This window comes from Megalobrama amblycephala, linkage group LG18, assembly GCF_018812025.1.
Source record: "Megalobrama amblycephala isolate DHTTF-2021 linkage group LG18, ASM1881202v1, whole genome shotgun sequence".
NCBI lineage: Eukaryota > Metazoa > Chordata > Actinopteri > Cypriniformes > Xenocyprididae > Megalobrama > Megalobrama amblycephala.
The window spans coordinates 30,429,490-30,451,662 of NC_063061.1; the positions used below are offsets into that span (position 1 = coordinate 30,429,490).

Genomic DNA, 22,173 nt, shown 5'->3' on the forward strand with positions numbered 1-22,173 from the left:
AAAGTCGAAATTATGACATGCTAACTCATAATTATACGATTAAAAAGTGGAAATTATTAGATAAAATGTCGAATAAGTTATAAACTTATTCCCCCGGTTTCACAGACAAGGCAGCTAGTCCCAGACTAAAATGTTTGTTTGAGCCATTTTAACTGAAAGCAAATTGCACTGACATATCTTAAAATAAGTCAGTGCCATTGTTTTGTCTCAAGATGTCTCAACACCAGTAATGTTTTTTTCTTGTGTATGTTTATAAAAGCTAATTGAACTAAGCTCTAATCCTGTCTGTGAAACTGGGCCTTTATGTCATAATAATTACTTTTTAAGTCATGATTTCGACTTTTAATCTCATAATTATGACTTGGTATGTCATAACTTCGACTTTTATTTTATCTCGTCCTAAGTCTAATGATTTGCAAAGCATTATTTTTCGTTCTTAAGTGGCGGAAATGGGCTTCCATAGTTGCTGATAGTAAAGTTAGAAAGTGGGGTTTTTGTTCATGGACTACAGAAACACGAGTGAAACGGGCCAGTTGTGTTGACATACAGATTTGACGAGCAAACACGGGCTTTCAGATCACCAGCAGCGCCATGAGAAACCTGGACGCGTGCTAATACTTTTAATCAGGATTTGTCGCCCTCTGCTGGTTATTAAGAGCATCACTACGGGAATTACCATAACAACCACACATTGTATGTATATAATTTATATATTATGTATTAGGATATTGTCTTATTTTATTTTATTTATTTATTTTTTAATATAGTAATTAGAATATTTGGAAAAGTATTTGAAAAACCTTGGAAATTCGTTGATTAGCAAGGGGTTAAATGAGGTGACAACCGAACCACGGTATACCATCATTAATAACATAGTACCATCACAGTACTTTTGTACGGGGCTGACAAAATATTATCTTGTCTTTTAAGAAAGTTTAAAATAAATAATTAATTAATTTAAATAATTAATAAAGAAAAATATACAAATACAAAGAGTGAGTGAGAATGTTTGGGGGCTTTATTTAATAATTAATTAGGATCATAAAATAAAAACAGAAAGAGTCCTTGTTTGAAAGTTTGAATAACATAATTAATCATTAATGAGGATAATAACATGTGATACAAAGGGACATTTGATACAAAGGGACATTAGGCCTATACAAATGAATGAAAAAATAATGTATATGGAAAATATAATTATAGGACTGGAGATAAGAGGTGTGTGTGTATATATATATATATATATATATATATATATATATATACACACTACGAGAGAAAAGTTTGGAAACAGTAAGATTTTTAATGTTTTTAAAAGAAGTTTCATTGCTCACCAAGGCTGCATTTATTTAATTAAAAATACAGTAAAAACAGTAATATTGTGAAATATTATTACAATAAAAAAAAAACTGTTTTCTGTTTGAATATATTTTATAAAGTAATTTATTCTTGTGATGCAAAGCTGAATTTTCAGCATCATTACTCCAGTCTTCAGTGTCACATGATCCTTCAGAAATCATTCTAATATGCTGATTTGATGCTCAAGAAACATTTATGATTATTTTCAATGTTGGAAACAGTTGTGTACTTTTTTCAGGATTCTTTGATGAACAGAAAGCTCAAAAGAACAGCATTTATCTGAAATACAAAGCTTTTGTAACATTATACCGTTCAAAAGTTTGGGGTCAGTAAGAATTTTTTTTTTTTTTTTTTAAGAAATTAATACTTTTATTCAGCAAGGATGCATTAAATCGCAAGGATGCATTAAATCGATCAAAAGTGACAGTAAAGACATTTATAATGTTACAAAAGATTATATTTCAAATAAATGCTGTTCTTTTGAACTTTCTATTTATAAAAGAATCCTGAAAAAATATTGAACACAAATATTTTGTAGAATTGTAAACAATAAATGTTTCTTGAGCAGCAAATCAGCATATTAGAATGATTTCTGAAGGATCATGTGACACTGAAGACTGGAGTAATGATGCTGAAAATTCAGCTTTGCATCACAGGAATAAATTATGTTATAAAATATATTCAAACAGAAAACAGTTTTTTAAAATTATAATAATATTTCTCAATATTACTGTTTTTACTGTATTTTTAATTACATAAATGCAGCATTGGTGAGCAGATGAAACTTTGTTTAAAAACATAACAAATCTTACCGTTTCCAAATATAGGAGATATATATATATATATATATATATATATATATATATATATGCGCCATAAACTAAGAACAACAGCCTATATTCAAATTATATTAACCAGTGGTGCCACTTCATGCATCATCATGCAATGTCATAAGCTAATTGCCTTTTTACTTGTGCAATTACGCAAAACAGTACAATAAAGCTTGAAATCATTTTTTTTTTAAATTGTTTTGGAGTCAGATCATTTCATTTAAAGAATGTCGAGTGTTTGGTCTTCGTCATGCTGCCGTCATGTGACAGTCATGTGACTTAACTCCAGCTCACTTCCGACTCTGCGTGGAAGAGAGGAAAAGTTGTACGTCAGGAGTGAAAAAAGTTTTTGTCTTTCGATTCATTCAGTGAAAAATAGCAGCGCGACATTGTTAAAACACAGCTGGCTTCATCGGAGGGTAAATAAGCTCGTGCTGCTGTAGTGACTAGTGTAAGTCGGGGTAAATGCTCGGGATGTCCGCCAACAGTGTGTCGTACAATGACCAGGGCTCGGTGGAGTCCGGCGTGGACGCGGCGCAGGAGAACAGCAACATCCCCGGGAGCATCAGCGGCGGCGGGGCCGCGTTCAGCCTCTTCAGCTCCGACTACAAGAAGTAAGAGACGAGATGACCCGGAACACACACACACACGCACACACGCAGCAGATATGTATGAATCCGTTAGTAGCACTGAAGATGTTGTTTTTAAGTACGTAAACAAAGTAAACATATTTACTTTGATTTAACCGTGATTTTTGAGGAGTCATCTTTATTTACTGTGGTTTGTAGATATTATTATTAGCTATTATAGCATATGAAGAAGAATATTTGGTGTGTTTTATGATTTTTGTGCATTGGGTGTCAGGTGATGCCTCGTCCAGTATGGTGTAAGTGGAGAGGGACAGCTGTGGATTGATATATTAGGTCAGAATTATATATTATACTACTTCCTTTGTAAGATCAACTGCCTCTGTAATGTTTGCATGAAGAGTAGATTAGCCAGCCTCACAGTTATCACTGAAGGCCAGTGTGAGTTTGACAGATCTGTCATTTGCTATTTCAGGTCAGTAGGTTGTTGTGTCTCACTAAGTTCACCTGACATTTTTCTTTTAAATGAGCATTTTAAATTTTTTATGTTTTTAATTTTACTTTTATCTGTGACATTTTTGAAAATGAATTTCAATCACTGACTAATTGCCTTTTTATTGCCATTAAAGTGAAATACTGGAGCCTAATGAAAAATGGTCTATATATATATATATATATATATATATATATATATATATATATATATATATATATGTATATGTGTGTGTGTGTATGTATATATATTAAATACTCACACACACAGGGCCTAAAACTTTTTGCCACACCTGCCAAGTGACTTAAGAAAATGTATCAGCCATGAAATGAAAACAGGCAGTTCTGACACCAGTATTTTAGAGACTAGTGAAAATTCACAATCCTCTATTCCAATTTCGATACCACACCGAAAACTATTAGCTTAAAGGGTTAGTTCACCCAAAAATGAAAATAATGTCATTTATTACTCACCCTCATGCCGTTCCACACCCGTAAGACCTTTGTTCATCTTCGGAACACAAATTAAGGTATTTTAGTTGAAATCCGATGGCTTAGTGAGGCCTGCATCACCAGCAATGACATTTCCTCTCTCAAGATCCATTAATGTACTAAAAACATATTTAAATCAGTTCATGTGAGTACAGTGGTTCAATATTAATATTATAAAGCGACGAGAATATTTTGGTACGCCAAAAAAACAAAATAACGACTATAGTGATGGCCGATTTCAAAACACTGCTTCAGGAAGCTTTAGAGCGTTATGAATCTTTTGTGTCGAATCATGATTCAGATTGCGTGTCAAACTGCCAAACTGCTGAAATCACATGACTTTGGTGCTCCGAACCGCTGATTCGACACAAAAGATTCATAACGCTCTGAAGCTTCATGAAGCAGTGTTTTGAAATATATATATATATATATATATATATATATATATATATATATATATATATATATATATATATATATATATATATATATTATAATATATAATATAATTTCTAATAATTGTAAAAAAAACTGCACAAAAAAGGATTTTCTGGTGGGTCAGCATAAATTTAAGCCTTGTTTATCTTGCAAACTCATGCAGTTGGTTGTTGCAGCCCTCCTCCAGCAGGGGGCAGTATGCCTGTAATATCAGAGCACTACTGACCCTCTGGTGCAGATATTACATCAAGCTAGTAGTGGCTCTACCATTGGAGAAAGCGAAAAGGGCTAACATGGATCATGTGTGCCTTGATAACCAATCACATTTCAGCCTTGATGTCACTGAATTTCGTTCAGAGTTTTTGCGACAGTCAATCACTGTTTTTGGATGCGAATGAGAAGTTCTGTAAACTGAATCATACCTGGCTGTCGCGCAATTGTCAGTGACTTCTCTTTTTTTGGTGTAAACTCTAAAAATAGATCAATCCAAAACTAATGTTTAAGAGCAGAGATGTTAAAGATTAGCCGATGGGCTGTCGAATCATTAAATGATAAGCTGTTTTCCCACAAAAACAGTTTATTCAGCAAAGTGACACCTCTCTTCCATTGACATACATTAAGAAAAAGAAAAAAATGGCCTCTGGTTTCTTTCCCTGCATGCCACAGCGTTAGCAGGCTTTTTTTTTTTGCTAACCTTACAGTCTTGCCTTCAAGTGGCTTTGGCGAAACTAGGTCTGGGCCACTAAATAACATTGTTTCTATTGTTTTATTGTGCTGTCTGGATCTTGATCTGCATACTTTATAGTTTTTGCTATTTGTCCAGACTGTCTCAGTGTTTGTTTTCTCCAGCCTCTTTGTGAAGGCCATAGACAGGGCTGACGTCAAACCCTCATGTCTTCTTCCCATGGGATCTTAACTCCATTTAGCTTTAAGGAATCTGTTCCAACAATACTGTACTCAATGACAAATTTCCCTCCTTAGACAGGAAGTCTGATACTGTTAATTGTTTAATCTGATGGGACGTATGAGAATTGTGTCATTTATTATGCTGCAGTATGATCAGGTATCATAAAGGCCATAAAGCCTAAGACAACAGCTTAAGATAGCATGTACCTGAATAAACTTACCACAGTATGTGCTTATAGTATGCAGCAATGACACTAGAAGCTTCAGTAACAAGCAATTTTTTTCTTATATTATGCTGCAAAAAGACTTCACTGCTGGTTAGTCTTTATTTATTCACTGTTACGACATTGTATGGATTTCTTTATGTTGTTAAGAGGGTCATTGTTTGCATGTGTGGTATTGTTTGCTTTCTAATATTAGCCCTTCTCTGCTTCCTGAATTCAAGATCATGGTTTTCTGTTGTAGCTGATGGTAGGATGGTTTGTGTGTGCGTTATTATTGGTATGTTGAGGGTAATAACGGAAGGATTCTTAATGTTATTTAGGCCTAACTGAATTGGCTCGCTCACATGACTGCAAGCAGAAGGCTGAAGTCATGAGGACTGAGAGAGAAGCCTGAAGAATGAGACATGGGGATAACAACACTGAGAACACATACTTAAAGGCACAGTTCACCCCAAAAAAAGAGAAAAGTGTCATAATTCCAAACCCGTATGACTTACTTTCTTCTCTGGTACTTAATGTTAGATATGTTAAAGGTGCCCTAGAATTAAAAATTGAATTTATCTTGGCATAGTTGAATAACAAGAGTTCAGTACATGGAAATGACATACAGTGAGTCTCAAACTCCATTGTTTCCTCATTCTTATATAAATCTCATTTGTTTAAAAGACCTCTAAAGAACAGGTGAATCTCAACATAACACCGACTGTTACGTAACAGCCGGGGTGTACGCCCCCATTATTTGCATATACCAGCCCACGTTCAAGCATTAGACAAGGGCAGAACGTCTGGATCTGTGCACAGCTGAATCATCAGACTAGGTAAGCAAGCAAGACCAATAGCGAAAAATGGCAGATGGATCGATAATAACTGACATGATCCATGATATCATGATATTTTCAGTGATATTTGTAAATTGTCTTTCTGAATGTTTCGTTAGCTTGTTGCTAATGTACTGTTAAATGTGGTTAAAGTTACCATTGTTTATTATTGTATTCACGGAGACAAGACTGTCGTTATTTTCATTTTTTAAACACTTGCAGTCTGTATAATGCATAAACACAACTTCATTCTTTATAAATCTCTCCAACGGTGTGTAAAGCCGTGCACACCCTTAACGATTGTAAGGCCGATTATGAATGTAAATTGATACTTATGACTGATCGCGCTCAAACGCGTCCAGTCAGAGCCAGTTGCGTTCAGTCTGCGGTTACAGTCGGTGTTCAAATTCCATGTGTAAGTATTTAAATCGGCTCCAGTCGCAGGAAACAATCGCTTGTATGTTGAGCACAGTCTTAGAATGTTTTAGATAGTCGTTAAATGTGTGCCCGGCTTAATGTTAGCTTTAGCCACGGAGCACTATCAACCTCATTCAGAATCAAATGTAAACATCCAAATAAATACTATACTTACGTGATTAGACATGCAGCATGACGAACACTTTGTAAAGATCCATTTTGAGGGTTATATTAGCTGTGTGAACTTTTGTTTATGCTGTTAAAGGCAAGCGCGAGCTCCGTGGGCGGGGAGCGTGAGCATTTAAAGGGGCCGCAGCCTAAATCGGCTCATATTTAATGATGCCCCAAAATAGGCAGTTAAAAAAATTAATAAAAAAAAATCTTTGGGGTATTTTGAGCTGAAACTTCACAGACACATTCAAGGGACACCTTAGACTTATATTACATCTTTTAAAAAGACGTTCTAGGGCACCTTTAAATTTAAATTGTGATATTATAGATATCTACAGGTCTTTTCCATATGATTAATTATGATGTCAGATCCAAAATTGACAAAAAGCATCATAAAATTAGTCCATACAATGAGATTAATAAACCAAAGTTTATTATTCACGGACAATCTTCCACTCCAGTAGAGATGCGCTCGTCGACCAGCCTTAAAACAGAACCTGATGTTACTTTGCTCCAAACACACGATCGGCACGTGTCAGGAATTGACCTGTTGGTAAGCTCCGCCCCCCCCCCCCCCCCCCCCCCTTAGTTACTGTTGCTAACTCGGACAAACAAACAGAGTTGCTAACTCTCTTACAGTGACAACTGTCAGTGTGAAAACCTTGTCCCAAGATGTTTTTGATCATTTTTGATGCAGTTGATGCAACGTACGTTGTGCAGAGTTTCCGTGTTTACGTCCGAACGCCGGCTCACTATTGGCCGGTGCTTATTTTTGTTAGTCGTTATTTTTGTTGTTTTTGCACACAAAAAGTATTCTCTTCACTTCATAACATTATAATTGAACCACTGTAGTCACATGGACTATTTTAACGATGTCTTTACTACTACTCTGGACCTTGAATGTGGTAATTTCTTTATGGGAGATAAAAAACCTCTCTGATTTCATCAAAAATATTTTAATTTGTGTTCCGAAGATGAACGAAGGTCTTACGGGTTTGGAACGACATGAAGGTGAGTAATTAATGACAGAAATTACATTTTTGGGTGAACTAATCCTATAAAAGCCTGTGTTCACTATCACCGGTATAAACGGCATACAGGTTTGCATCGACATGAAGGAAAATAATGACAAAAATCCAACCAAATTCAACCAGTTGAATATGGTCTTCGCAGCCTAAAACACATTTGCCGGGCCATGTGTGTAAAATATTCCTCCAGTTCATGCCTCCAGTTCAGTTTGACTTTGGTTTCAGACTTGTTAGCTATCTGTTGCTGCCTTGCTTGGCAGAGGAAGTTTCACTTTATCAGGATAAGCAGACCTGCCATGAACGACGAAAGCAATCAAAGAACGCAATTCTGTGTAGGTGATGAAAGTCTCGGGTTGAAGATAAGAGCCTCTATACTTCCTCTGAAGGGAGGTGACCACTGCCGCAAAGAAATACCACAACTGGAGTCGGCTCTCCAACCTTTCTGTTTTGACCTCGCTGGACTTCCTTTCCATTTTACCCACTTGTCAGTTTGGCTACAATTCACAACTGGCACTCAAAGGGACTCAACTCGCAAGCTCTGGATTTTCTGAGGTTGAGCATTCCTGATAGTTTCAGACATCAGGAACACTCTCCATCCTTGTTGTTTTGACCTCGCTGGACTTTTTTTCCATTTTCCCCTCTTCCTAGTTTGGCTACAATTCACAACTGGCACTCAAAAGGACGCAAACTTTGGATCTGCTGAGATTCAGCATCTCTCAACCAGAAATGGAGACCTGAGGCTTTATCATACTCTGATGGTGAACCAAAAGCAAGATACATCTTTGGAAAACTGACCATATATCAGTAGAGCTGTGATGGAAATGGAGGGCATTCAGGCTTTAGTCTATGATAAGAGTGAACCATTGTAACCTCGCTGGTCTCTCAGCGCTCATGGACTTAATTGATGTGTGCGATGGTCACACTGGATGGTTGTGCGACTGCTGCACGTGGCCATTAACCAGATGATTGAGTCAGACTGGGGGATAGTGCTATCTTGTCCCTCTCTGGTCTTCTCGACGGCATCGGTGAAGAGAGAGGAACCAGAAGACGTTGGCTTTCATCCCCTGTCAAACTCTCTCTTGGCTTTTGCTTCTGAGACCTGGTCTTCTGGGTTGATTTGGAGAAATGGACAATCTCATAATCCTGTTTGGATGGTTTCTACATGCATTTACAAAGATGTGATTGACAGATGAATGGCTTTTCCAACACATCCAGTTTTTTTGATCATCTTGACCTTCTCTACTGCTGTGGTTTGTGGTTTTAGTAATTCTGTACAAGTGTAAGATGAACGGAGGATTGGGTAGCTTGCGCTTGGAGGCCGCTGGAGCTCTGCGGACCGCTCTCGTCTCTGCCGAAAACCTTCAGCTCACGCTGAAATCAGACCTCAGCTTGGAGGAACAGGCTCTGACCAACAACCACAGCAGTGGTAATGGGGAGAAACCAAGCAGAGGGTATGAGAAATGCTCAAGAATAAAAGTCATGATTTTCATGCCCAGCAAGATTAAATCACTTTGAAACAAGGAATTTGTTTCTGAGATGGAAAAATTAGACAGATATCTAGTGGTTTTCAGTGCTTTCCTTCCTATTTTCTTTGTCGAAATATATCTGTCAGTTTATCAGCTTGTCATCTTATTCGGTCTTTCATTCAAACACTCATATGATGGTATGAACCTCTATAATCCAGTTCCTTTTGCTTAAATAATGGCCATTTGTAACATGATAAATTGTCTGTAGAACGTGCCTCTCACATGGTGTCTATATAAACGACAGAGCTGTACAGACCGAGGAATGACCAGAATCCACACAGACTAATCTAATGTGTCTGACTGTCATGAATCTGCTTGAATGGAAATCAATTCAGTGTTTTTAGTGTCCAGGAATTTCTAAACGTTTTTATCAGCAAAATCCCTTTGACCTAAAGTATTTATTTACTTGAATTACTAATAATTCAATTTATTTGATTTTAAGTTAATATTTCAGTCATTTAACACAACTTTTGTATGTTCATGGTGATTCTGGTTAAATTAGTGCTTTTCACACTTTAAATAGTTAATCCTGGGTCATTCTAAACCCCTCATAATTTACCTAGTGGGTTAACAATTAATCCTGGGTATTCGTAAACTGACGTTACACATTCCTAAAACCCCGGTTTAACATTCTTATTTGCATATTTGCAGTGTCATTGTCATTGATTGGATAAATGCAGCACGCGACCTGTTTACATAGCTCTAGCATTGCACATCCTCATATTGTTGACTGTACGATCGAGTTTACACTGAATGGACATTTCGGATTATAAAGGTAAGAATGAAACGGTCTCTTCATCACACAAATTGTCGTGTTTTATGTCAGCATTTGACATTTTTCCCCTCAAATGCTGAATTTATTGTTTACATACAATGTGCAGTGTTTCCGTGACTGTCCAAAGCACGTGAATATGAGGCACACGATTGGTTGTCGGTTGCTAAAGCCGGGGACACACCTAACGATTAGCTGAAACATTCTAAGACTGAACTGAACACACATACCGATTGTTTCCTTCGACTGGAGCCGATTTACTCACACATGGAATTTGAACACCGACTGTAATCGCGGACTAAACGCAACTGGCTCTGACTGGACGCGTTTGAGCGCGATCAGTCATAAGTATCAATTTACATTCATAATCGGCCTTACAATCGTTAAGTGTGTGCACGGCTTAAGCGTCTAGCTGTAACATTATAACCAGTGAATAACGGCGTTATAAATAAACGGCGTTATTAATGCCGTTACTTTTTTCAGTAACGAGTAATCAAACGAATGACTTTTTCTCCCGTTACAACGCCGTTACCGTTACTGGCAAAAAAAATGCCGCGTTACTATAATTGAGCTCACTGAAACGGTTTTCATCCGAGTAAGCTCTCTCTCAGCCATAGGACCTGCAAAGTTTTCTCTGGTGTGTGCTGCGGTTAGTCATACACAAATATAATTTTAAACTGATAATAATGTACGGTGCTCTGTCTCTCTCTCTGTGTGTGTGTGTGTGTGTGTGTGTGTGTGTGTGTGTGTGTGTGTGTGTGTGTGTGTGTGTGTGTGTGTGTGTGTGGGGCGAGCTGAGCGCGAGCTCAAGCCAGAATACCCTTTGTGACGTGCTGGAACGAAAATATGTGAAATAAGTTTTTCTAGTCGGCTAGTAGTTGTTCATTTAAGCCATTGACTAATCACATTTATATTAATTTAATTTCTTAAATACTGGAGAGAATAAACGAATAATGAGCGTTTATGTAATATAGGCTGTGCACTCAAGCGAACGCATAACGCTTGCCATAAAAAAACGGCAAAAGTAATTATGAATATGACAAAAAACGGCAAGGAGACATTTTAATTGTTTATTAATAAAGTAATGTTTTCTGAATCAGTGTCGGCTGCAAAGATGAAGTTGACATTGCTGACTCTCATCATCTCCGCATATACTGGACACGCCTAGAGAGGAAATGCACATTTCATTTGGATTAGGCTACATAATCAGAGTAGCCTATTTCTTTTCGTTTTTAGATATTTCAAGCTTTCTATAGATATATTTCTCATGTCTGCGAGGCAAGCAGCCGCTGAGTTTCGGTTCATTTAGCCTATAAGTCGCTCTCCGGTTCACGTGCCAGTGATCGCGCCCGTGCATCCATGATTATATTGTCTGCTATATTTGCTTCTTATTTATTAAATCCAGGCAATTGGTTGATGAAACATTGATTAAAATTAAGATACAATTTTTACAAAGCGAAATTCACTTTAAAGAGAGGCTTTCTATAAAACAAAACTTAATTAAGTGGTCAAAATCATGTCTGAGCCACTCCATGTCTCCCGATATATTGCGCATCTTATGATGCATCTTACTCATGCTGTTCACTTTTCATAATCAAATAAATGAATTTAAAACATAACATAGGACTATTTAAACATATATATGAAACTACATTTTCTTTAATGACAGTACAGATAAATTTCATAAGCAAGAGCGGATCATGAGTCACGAGTCGGATCGAGAATTATTTATTCTTAGACTTATATTTAATATTGGGGGCATTCAAGTTATTTGACATATATATATATATATATTTTTTTTTTTTTTTTTTTTTTTTTTAAGTAACACAAAAGTTACTTTCCCTGGTAATTAGTTACTTTTATAATGTTGTAACTCAGTTACTATTTGTGAGAAGTAACTAGTAACCATAACTAATTACTTTTTTAAAGTAACGTGCCCAACACTGATTATAACACTGCGTCGTTTCACACTGCACAAGTTTGGCACAGCAAAAGCGAATTATTTTAAAAAACTGTTTGAATGAATGATTCAATGACTCACTCATAAATACTTCACTTGTTTCAGTACTGGATGAATCAGCGTTTTTAAAAGTATCTCTTGAATGAATGATTCAGTTACGTACATTTTTAAGTCACTTGTCGCCACCTGGTGGCGTAACGATGTGATTGATACAATCGTTATTTGAAGCGCCAAGTTACTAGTGGAAAAAGGTGATTAGATTTGCTCTGTTTTGACAACTACTGTAGACAATGACATCACATCAGTGTTTATATCTCAACTATTATCTTTTATCCTAGTACTAATGTGATTATATGAATATTTGTAATGCAGAAATAACCAAACTGTGTTTGAAAAGACTTGTGAAGCCGTTTCACACCTATACTGTACATGATAACTGCTCTCTCTGGCTCAGCGGCTGCACCAACGCAGATTTAAATGTTCCGGTGTGATTTAGTAAAAGGATTAATAGACACAGCCGAATCGTTATCATTTAGGAATGAGATCACGTGGGTGTTTAATATATATAATGTGTTTCTCTTTTTTTTTTTACCAAATAAAAATTCTGAATCTGTTGACTACATAAATTCATTCAAACTGAACTACTCTCATTTCATCAGTAAAACTATATGGTTATCATGGTACGTTGAATGTCAGTGACGCAAATGGTTTTTCCTGTGTGTTTAAAAGTGAGCTGCTGTAACGCTGAATCATCTGTTTCCCTGCAGGAATGAAGATCTGAAGGAGATGCTGGAAAGCAACAAAGAGTCTCTGAAGCTGGAGGCTATGAAGAGGATAGTCGGGGTACGTCAGACTGAGAGACAGGCATCTCGTATTAAGATCATATTAAGAATGACTACACTCATAAAAGCCATAAAAACATCAGTGTGATGCTTCATTCTTCATTTTCATCTCTCTATCAGTTGATTTCCAAGGGAAAGAATGCATCCGAACTTTTTCCGGCAGTAGTGAAGAACGTCGCAAGTAAAAACATTGAGGTAAGAAAATATGCTCAACTGCACAAACACTCACACGACGTGCAAAATAAGTTTTGCTCATGATTTTTTTTTTTTCTCTGATTTGATTTGAGAGTGAAAATCATTTTACAGCTGTGAGGACCTGTCGTGGATGAACCTTGCGGTTAAGGTGACGAAGACAACAGAATTTCCATTTGACGCCCAAAAAATTTATTTCACAAAAAAAATAAATCCCAAGATGCAAAAAGAAAAAAAAATAAGCAGTGTTACCCAAAAATAAATAATAAATTATACAAACAAAGGACACCAAACAGTATAAAAAGTGGCGGTACTCCGACCACGCTCACGCCAATTTACCACACCCCTCACTGAACCTTTCCGGTGGCCATCTTAACATCCTGGCCCCATCTATGGAAAATACCATAATACAGACAACATACATCCACCACAAATAACTATATATTTACACAACTTCAGATATTTTGCCCCCAACATATCTCTTCCCAAAATCCCCGGTCAGTGTAAATGTAAAAAGTGTGCATGTACATGTGAAATGAGGGAACGTGCCCCATAGTCCGCACATGGTCACGGAGTATCTTCGTGACAGGACCCCTGTGGAAAAGGGGTTATTTTTGATCAGGCATCTGACATGGAAGGCCTTGTGTATGAAAAATGAGTGTTTAGATGGAAAGAAGAATGTTTAGACAGGATGATGGAAAGACATGAGAGATGGTTGAGAAAAATGTCCAGGCTGAAGAGGACGCTGGTGTTCTGAGGGGCTGGTGTGTAATTGGTGGTCTAGTGGCCCAGTCACGTTCTCTCTGTCTCCCCCATGTCTGATGCTCCGCGCTGGGCAGCTGTTTGCCTAAAGCTGCTGCCCTCTGGAGCTCAGAGACACGGGGACTCTGGCATTGATCCACACAAACATACACACACACACACACACTTATGAGACAAGACCACAGGTGTTATAGCTGAAACCATTGATCCACTCACTGCAGGGTTACACACACACACACACACACACACACACACACACACACACACACACACACACACACACACACAACTGACCCTTCAATAAGCTCCACCCCTCTTTAGTTACTGTTTCTAACTGAGACAATCTTAACAGAACATCCTATAGGAGTGAATTAAATGAATTTCAGTAAAAGTTCATTATTGATATTCCACTTTTTATATAAGTTATGACATTAAAATATTTTAACTGCCCTTTTTTTTTTTTTTTTTTTTTTTTTTGAAGAAATAGTTCAGTTATAATGTAATGTTTCAAACTATTTGATTTCATAACCCCCAAATATGAGGATCCCTTTACAATACTATAAATGTGTATAAAATATATTTTGGAAAATATTGCGATATATTACTTGTTGTTAGGTTGAGGCCTTTTTTTATATTTAATGATTTATTTTATTTTATATTTAGTTTATTTTGAAGTAGAATTAAATAATCTACTACTTATTTTATAAGTAATTATTATTTAATATGTAATTTAATAATAATTCTATTTATATTTAAGTATTGAAGTATAATCATAATTAATTATTTTTTAATTCTACTTCAAAATAAATTAAATGTAAAATAAAATAAGTAATTATTTAGTATGTAATAATTTAATAATAATTATATTTATATTTTAGAATAAATATAAAGTATATTTATCTTAATTTATTTATATTTAACTGAATATTTCAAAAATATAAATATAATTATTATTAAATTAGTACATATTAAATAATTACTTATTTTAGTTTATTTTATATTTAATTTATTTTGAAGTAGAATGAAATAATAATTAAAAAATATAATTATTTTACTTCAATACTTCAATATAAATATAATTATTATTAAATTAGTACATATTAAATAATAATTATTAAATTATTTATTTTTAATTTATTTTATAACTAATTATTATTTAATATGTAATTTAATAATAATTATATTTATATGCAAGTATTGAAGTATAATAATTATTATTTTTTAATTCTACTTCAAAATGAATTAAATATAAAATAAAATAAGTAATTATTTTGTATGTAATAATTTAATAATAATTATATTTATATTTTAGAATAAATATAAAGTATATTTATTTTAATTTATTTATATTTAACTGAATATTTCAAAAATATAAATATAATTATTATTAAATTATTACATATTAAATAATTACTTATTTTAGTTTATTTTATATTTAATTTATTTTAAAGTAGAATGAAATAATTAAATATAATTATACTTCAATACTTCAATATAAATATAATTATTATTAAATTAGTACATATTAAATAATAATTACTTATTAAATTATTTATTTTAATTGATTTTATTTTATATTTAATTAATTTTAAGTAGAATTAAAAAAATACTTCAATAAAATAATTGATTTTATTTTTTTATTTTTGCTTGTATTTATTATTTTATTGTATTTTTATTTATCTGTATTACTGTTATTTTATTACATTTAATTTAATGTATAATTTTTAATTTACTTTTTTTTTTTTTTTTTTTAACTTTTTCTCTCTGAACATCTCCGATGATTCCCCTGGCACCTCCTTGCGTCTTCAGTTTGAAAACCTCTGGTTTAATCCATAGACTTAGGATTTATTCAAGATTTGACAAACAAATCAGAATAGTGCTTTTCTTTGTGTTCCTTGCGTCCCTATTTTAAACGACCCAGCAACAACAATCTTGCATGAAAAAGCAAACCCTCTGTTCCTCATAATTCTGCTTCATAAATGCCAGCGGTTCATTTAGCTGCTGTCTAATTAACATGCGCACGGATGCTCCAATCCCTGATCAGCAGGCCGCTGTATGTAAATGTGATTAACCAGAGGGGCAGATGGGTAATGTCTCTCTTTATGAAGTGAGTGATGTTTTTCCATTTGGCTGGTAATCGCCGTGGTGATGATGATGGAATGCATCGCTGTGACTCCCTGATCGCTAATGACCTCTCGTCACCTCGAGAGCTGGACGCAATTATACGGAGGGCTGACCTTTGACCCTTCACCTTTGAGCGCAAAACTGTTTCATGATAGACTCAGTGTTAAGATGAAAAATGAGCTTAGTATTGGATGATGCTTGTTTATCTGCTACTTAAAGTTTCGTGAGTAGGAAACTAGAACAAACAAAAGCAAATGAGCCCAGAATAACTGGACTGTTTTTAATATTTTGTGTATTTGTGTGTGTATGTTTTAGCTGAAGAAGCTGGTGTATGTGTACCTCGTCCGGTATGCAGAGGAACAGCAGGATCTCGCCCTCCTGTCAATCAGCACCTTCCAGAGGGCCCTCAAGGTAAGTCCCACCCCTTTCTTATCCCATGATTGAACATTTTAGTGATTTAACATTTGAAAATTAAGACAGCCGTAAATTTTAGTATAGTAATTTTACAGTTATGTAAAATAAAATTATTTTTTTTAAATACTCTATCTTTTTGTTAGTGAAATATTACAATAGTACTATTTTGTTTTTTAGTAATTTTTATATATTTAAGTTATAATTATGATTTTTATTATTATTTTATAGCCATAACAAAATTTTGGTCCCATTATTATAGGTCCCCTAGTCTCCTCCCATTATACCCTGCCCCTTTTTGCATAGAATGACAGTTTTGCCTGTATTTTAGCACTATTTCAGCACTAATTTAACACGTTTTCTTCATTTGTGTGTGTGTGTGTGTGTGTGTAGGATCCTAATCAGCTGATCAGAGCGAGTGCTCTCAGAGTCCTGTCCAGTATCAGAGTTCCCATCATCGTCCCCATCATGATGCTGGCCATCAAAGAAGCATCCACCGACCTTTCACCTTACGTCCGGAAAACCGCCGCTCATGCCATTCAGAAACTCTACAGGTAATATGTTTGCTTTCATACAGGGGTACACACTGAATGTTAATGAATAAGGTTGTTTTACAGAGGTCTCTGCTTTTTTTCTTCCAGTCTGGACCCTGATCAGAAAGAACATCTGATCGAAGTGATTGAGAAACTCCTGAAAGACAAAAGCACGGTAAAATATCTATACACACACACACACACACGTCTGGTTTACTATCCTTGTGGGGACTCTCCATAGACGTAATGTTTTTTATACTGTACAAACTGTATACTCTATCCCCTTACACTAACCCTACCCCTAAACCTCCCCATCACAGAAAACCTTCTGCATTTTTACATTTTCAAAAAAACTCATTCTGTATGATTTATAAGCTTGTTTCCTCATGGAGACCTCAATTTAGGTCCCTACGGTGACCCGAGTCCCCACAAGTCTGTGTGCATTCAGGCTGAAATCCCCACCAGGATAGAAACGCACACACACAACGACCAGTTTTTCTATTCTAGAGCTGTTACTATCATTAAATTATCTAAATTTAAATCTTAATTTTGCTTGTTATTATTTGTCCTACACATAATTGAGATTTAATAGATTTAAATGGTCTGTTTTGCATTTAAAATGGGAAAGAAAATGCATGTCATTCCACGAAACCGGTACGATTTAGACTTACACAATTTTTAGATTTTTTTTTTTTTTACCAAAATGTATTACTTTTCTGAACACCCCATAACATTAATGACATATTTAACTTCCAGAAAAACATATTTTCCCATCTCAGGCATCAAATCCCTATTATTATTATTATTATTATTATTATTATTATTGATTAGGGGTGTAACGATACGCTCAGGTCACGATACGATACGTATCTCGATACGGAGTTCACGATACGATACGTATCACGATATTTTGAACAAAATGAAACTGAAATTCAAACAAGATTTATTAAAAAAACTAATAATTAATTAACAACAAATAATTTTCCTTGTTGTACATACAAGATCACATTTCAATAAAATAAATAAATATAAAATTTTAATAAAAACCTTCTGTATTCAAATTAACAGTTGAATAGGGCTGTCTGTCACTGAAAAAAAATGTTAAATTTAACATGAACTTAGAATTATGAATAGGGGCCGTTCACATATCGCGTCTAAAAGCGCGTGGAAGGCGCGGCTGCACCGCTTCTCCTTCTTTCCATGAACTGAGCTCTCCAAGAGGATCAGGATGTTTCTGCAAAGGATAAATGATTTCTAGCCCTTGCATTAGTTTTACTACGAGATATATTGATGGAGATAAGATATAAAAACCACCATGTACAGCTATGATCAGCTGTTCGGCTGAGCTTTTGATGTTTTGTTACGGAAAGGCCATAGCTGATCGGTTGATTCTTGTCACACGACCTGCGGTGCGCTTGCGGCATTCTGAGAAGTTGAGAATTGCATGCGCGTCGCGACCGCGTTGATCCAATTATGAGCGCGCCTGCCGCGCAGCTACATTTGAAAATAATAACTGACTTGCACGCGGAAAAGACGCAATATGTGAACGGGCCCACAGAACTTCTTAAAGCAAAGCATCGCAAGCGTCTTTTGCTTTTCTGTGAGCACAGCTGTTGCTGTGCACTGCGGTGAAAGAAAGCCACGACTTTTCTCACGCGACCATGCAAGAGACTGACATGAGAAACGTTTAAACCTTGCAAGATTCAATGTGTGCCCGAAACACTTACTGAACTAGAGAGCTGATTAAGACACACCATCTACGATAAATCGTTACACCCCTAATACTTATAGTAATTTAAAAATGTGGTAGCATTGGATCTGGACAGGAAGGATAACTCTGGGAGTTGGAAGGGGTGTGTCGCGATTCTGCCTTCTCACATCGCGATACAGGTTCGTGGACCTGCGTATCGCGATTTCGGTTTCATATCGCATATCGTTACAGCCCTATTATTGATCATTATTTTAAGCTATGGATACCATGTGAGTATCTGAATATTATTATAAAATGTATTTGTGATAAAATCAACATTTTCCTATTAATCAGATGACCCTCACACTAATTCAGTAATTGCAAATATAAAAGTTACATAAAATCTCACACTTTTGCTACTAAAGCCTGAAATGGGCACTTTTGTGACAGCAACCTCATCATTTCTTTCAGATTTTCTTCAGAATTTGAACTAAAATTGCTTTGAACATTTTAGACAGAATTCAACAAACTTTAAATTACTTTTTCATAAACTTAACAAAAAAAAATATTAATAAAAATGTAGGTGTGATGGGGTTGAGTGTGACGGGGTTGTGATTTTTTTTTTTTTTTTTTTTTTGCCCAAATTGTCCACTGCTCTAAATCTAGTGAATAAATGGAGAGCACGTGGCATGCATGATATTAAGAAATCATGAATAATGTTGAAATAACAAAGATAATTTTCACAAGTAATAGTTTTCTATCTTTAATTGATGTAACGGTGTTCAGTCGTTAAGCTTGACAAACACAATTTCACAACATAATTTAGTTATAATTATTAAAGAAGGTGCTAACTTGCCTGTGTTTGCTCACAATGTTGTTCAGAAAACTTCTATGATGTCACTTCCTATTAATGATGTCACATAAGTATCAGTTCATTTTTTTTATATAGGGGGAGAATGGTTTGTGTAACGGGGTTGAGGAGTTACTACGGAACTAAATAATGTGATTTTAATGAATAATCATGAATTTACTTAAAACATTACCAGCAAAAAAGCACAGATGGATATTTATGGGAATGGCAAAATGAATGAACTTTTTTTTTCTAATTTTATTATTCATATCCCATAGAAGGCCTTGAGGGACATGACAAAATAGGTGGTGTCAACTGAAAAAAACAAAATAATTTCTAATATGAAGATAAAATGTATGTCATGTTTTTAAACATTATTAAAGGAGACATTTCAATTAATACAAAAAGCTTTTAAAAATATATTTTGGTGACCCAACAGATAAAATACAGTGAAAAAGGTCAGAGGGACTCAAATCATACTGGTTTCATGGAATGACTCATATATTGCACTAAACATTATTTATTATTTATTTTAATTACTAATTAAATAATGACTAACTTACGATCTTTCTATTTTTGTTCCACTTTTGACGAGCCTTACATAACATGCTACTGTCCCAAAAGAAAGACATAAAGTGCATTTAGAAGAATTTGTAGTACTGAGGGATGACTATATGGGATTGTGATTTAATTCCCATAGTGATGAAAATAATTAATCTCAGTGTATGTTTTAATTTTGTCGAATAATGAAGCAGATCATTTTAACTGTAGTCTATCCGTTCTCATTAAAGTCAGCATGAAACTGAAGCTGCGATAGTCTTTTCTTCTCTATTATGATGTATACCCGAGTAAAGCCGCACAATGTGTATTTTAAGGGGTGTTATACTAATGAGCTGTATTGAATTAAACTAATCAAGCTCAATGCTCAATGCATTGATTTACAACTTTCATTTACAGCACACAACCACCAGATGGTGCAACACCACCACATTCCTTCCTATCTCAAGTCCCTATCTCTATTCTTCTCTCCATTTGAAACACTACTTGCAGTACAGTAAACACTTTCTGAACTCAGAATATCCCCACCAGGTACTTGGACAAAGTCTCAACGGTGCATTATCATAAAACATGTCCGCTGGACTTGCTTTTTGCTGTCGTCTTCAGATCTGAATTACGTCTGCTCATGATGTGGGGTTTCAGCTCATGTTGTCAGGTTTTTTAGCCTCGTAGGCTTTTAGTGCAGAGCCGTATTTCACCTGTAGAGCTTCTCGTATATGCACTGGTAAATGTTTATTGTGTCACGCAGTAATAGACATGTCTATGAGCTTCCACTGTACGCTGGTGCGCAAGTGTGTACAGGAAGCTCACTGGGATTTGTGTTCTTGTTCAAGAAATATGTGTATCTTCAGTCTGACCGGCAAGCACAGCATCAATCACAGCGGCGTCGTTCCAGCGTCTCTCTCTCTCTATCTCTCCTCGCTCGCTGATGACCCAGCATTCCCCGTTTCCTCTCCCGTCAGTACGCCCGGCCTTAATTAGAATTCATGACAAAATGGATCCAGGGAAACGTCCTGTACCCTTCATAATTTTACAGGAAATTTATTGTTATTAGAGGAACCATTTGCTTAGTGTGATTTTTCCATTAAGGTCTTGTCAAGCAGCAGAGATAGCACAGGTTTGTTGATGAGGTGTGTGTAAGTAAGAGCTTTGTTGATGGTGTGTGTGTGTGTGTAAGAGCTTTGTTGATGGTGGATGGAGTTTACCTTGGAGATCTTGTTGGGTAATATGGGAACAGAAAGATAGGGAGAAGATAGCTAAAGATGAACAGTGAATAGAAAGGTAGACCAAAAATACAACAAGTAAACAGGGAATTAAAAGAAATTCAAATTGTTATAAGATTATTGACTGTCATGTTTTAACAACTGTTACTTCAGTAGAAGGAGTCTGAAGTCTGAAGTGGCGACACCAGTTTTTAGCCCAATTTGAAGTCACCAAATCAGAAATGAGGAACAAAGTTGCATGAGGAACAAGTGTTATGGCTCGTTTCCACCGAGCAGTAAGGTACAGTACAGTATGCAATTATTTCCGTTTCGATTGTCCAAGGTTGTGAATGGTACCAAAATACCGGACTGTACTGTACATATTTTTTGAGACCCTTCCATAGAGTGGTGTAGGTATGACGTCACGTTGTAGGCCATTCGGCAGTTAGCATCCCGCTGGGTTCCCTTGACAAAAACCCAATAGGCTTTCTGGATTATCGCAAAAAAACAAGCTCTGTGATCAACAAAAGTTTATGATACTTGCACGTTTTGTCCATCAAGATAATTTTCACAGCTGAACACAACTTTTATTAATTTTGAAGCCTAAATGTAGTTGCCAGAAGTAAAAAGCTAAATGTAGACTATAAACGAACTACACCAGGCCCATGACTTCAACATCACCACCACTAAGCTTCCGAAAACTCTTTCAGCTTCTATATAAAAACATTTTCCTAGATAGTTTGAGTTAGAATAGTTTATAAGAGCACAATTATAAGCGTAAAAGCGGACTGAGCTTACCTGTTTGGCGTGATGACGTTTAATGTCACAAACAGCCTCCGTAGTTCCATTTAGCCACTTATTAGCAACCACTTTTTTCCAAGACGCGTAACAGCTTAAAGGTGCCCTAGAATTGAAAATTTAATTTACCTCGGCATAGTTAAATAATTAGAGTTCAGTACATGGAAATGACATACAGTGAGTCTCAAACA

At 35.5% G+C, this 22,173-nt stretch overlaps 1 protein-coding gene across 2 annotated transcripts in view; it reads left to right on the plus strand.

Moving 5' to 3' along the window:
• Positions 1-2,464: 2,464 nt before the first annotated feature.
• The window catches only part of ap3b1a (adaptor related protein complex 3 subunit beta 1a), a 76,788-nt gene continuing 57,079 nt past the window's right edge, over positions 2,465-22,173 (plus strand). The window contains exons 1-6 of one of the 2 annotated variants that reach the window (XM_048165419.1): positions 2,465-2,803; positions 12,788-12,863; positions 12,983-13,057; positions 16,256-16,351; positions 16,745-16,905; positions 16,993-17,059. In XM_048165419.1, the coding sequence (XP_048021376.1) occupies positions 2,655-2,803; positions 12,788-12,863; positions 12,983-13,057; positions 16,256-16,351; positions 16,745-16,905; positions 16,993-17,059 (624 nt within the window). In that variant the 5' untranslated portion in view covers positions 2,465-2,654. The remainder of the gene's footprint in view (positions 2,804-12,787; positions 12,864-12,982; positions 13,058-16,255; positions 16,352-16,744; positions 16,906-16,992; positions 17,060-22,173) is intronic. The other variant, XM_048165418.1, reaches the window with a different exon arrangement.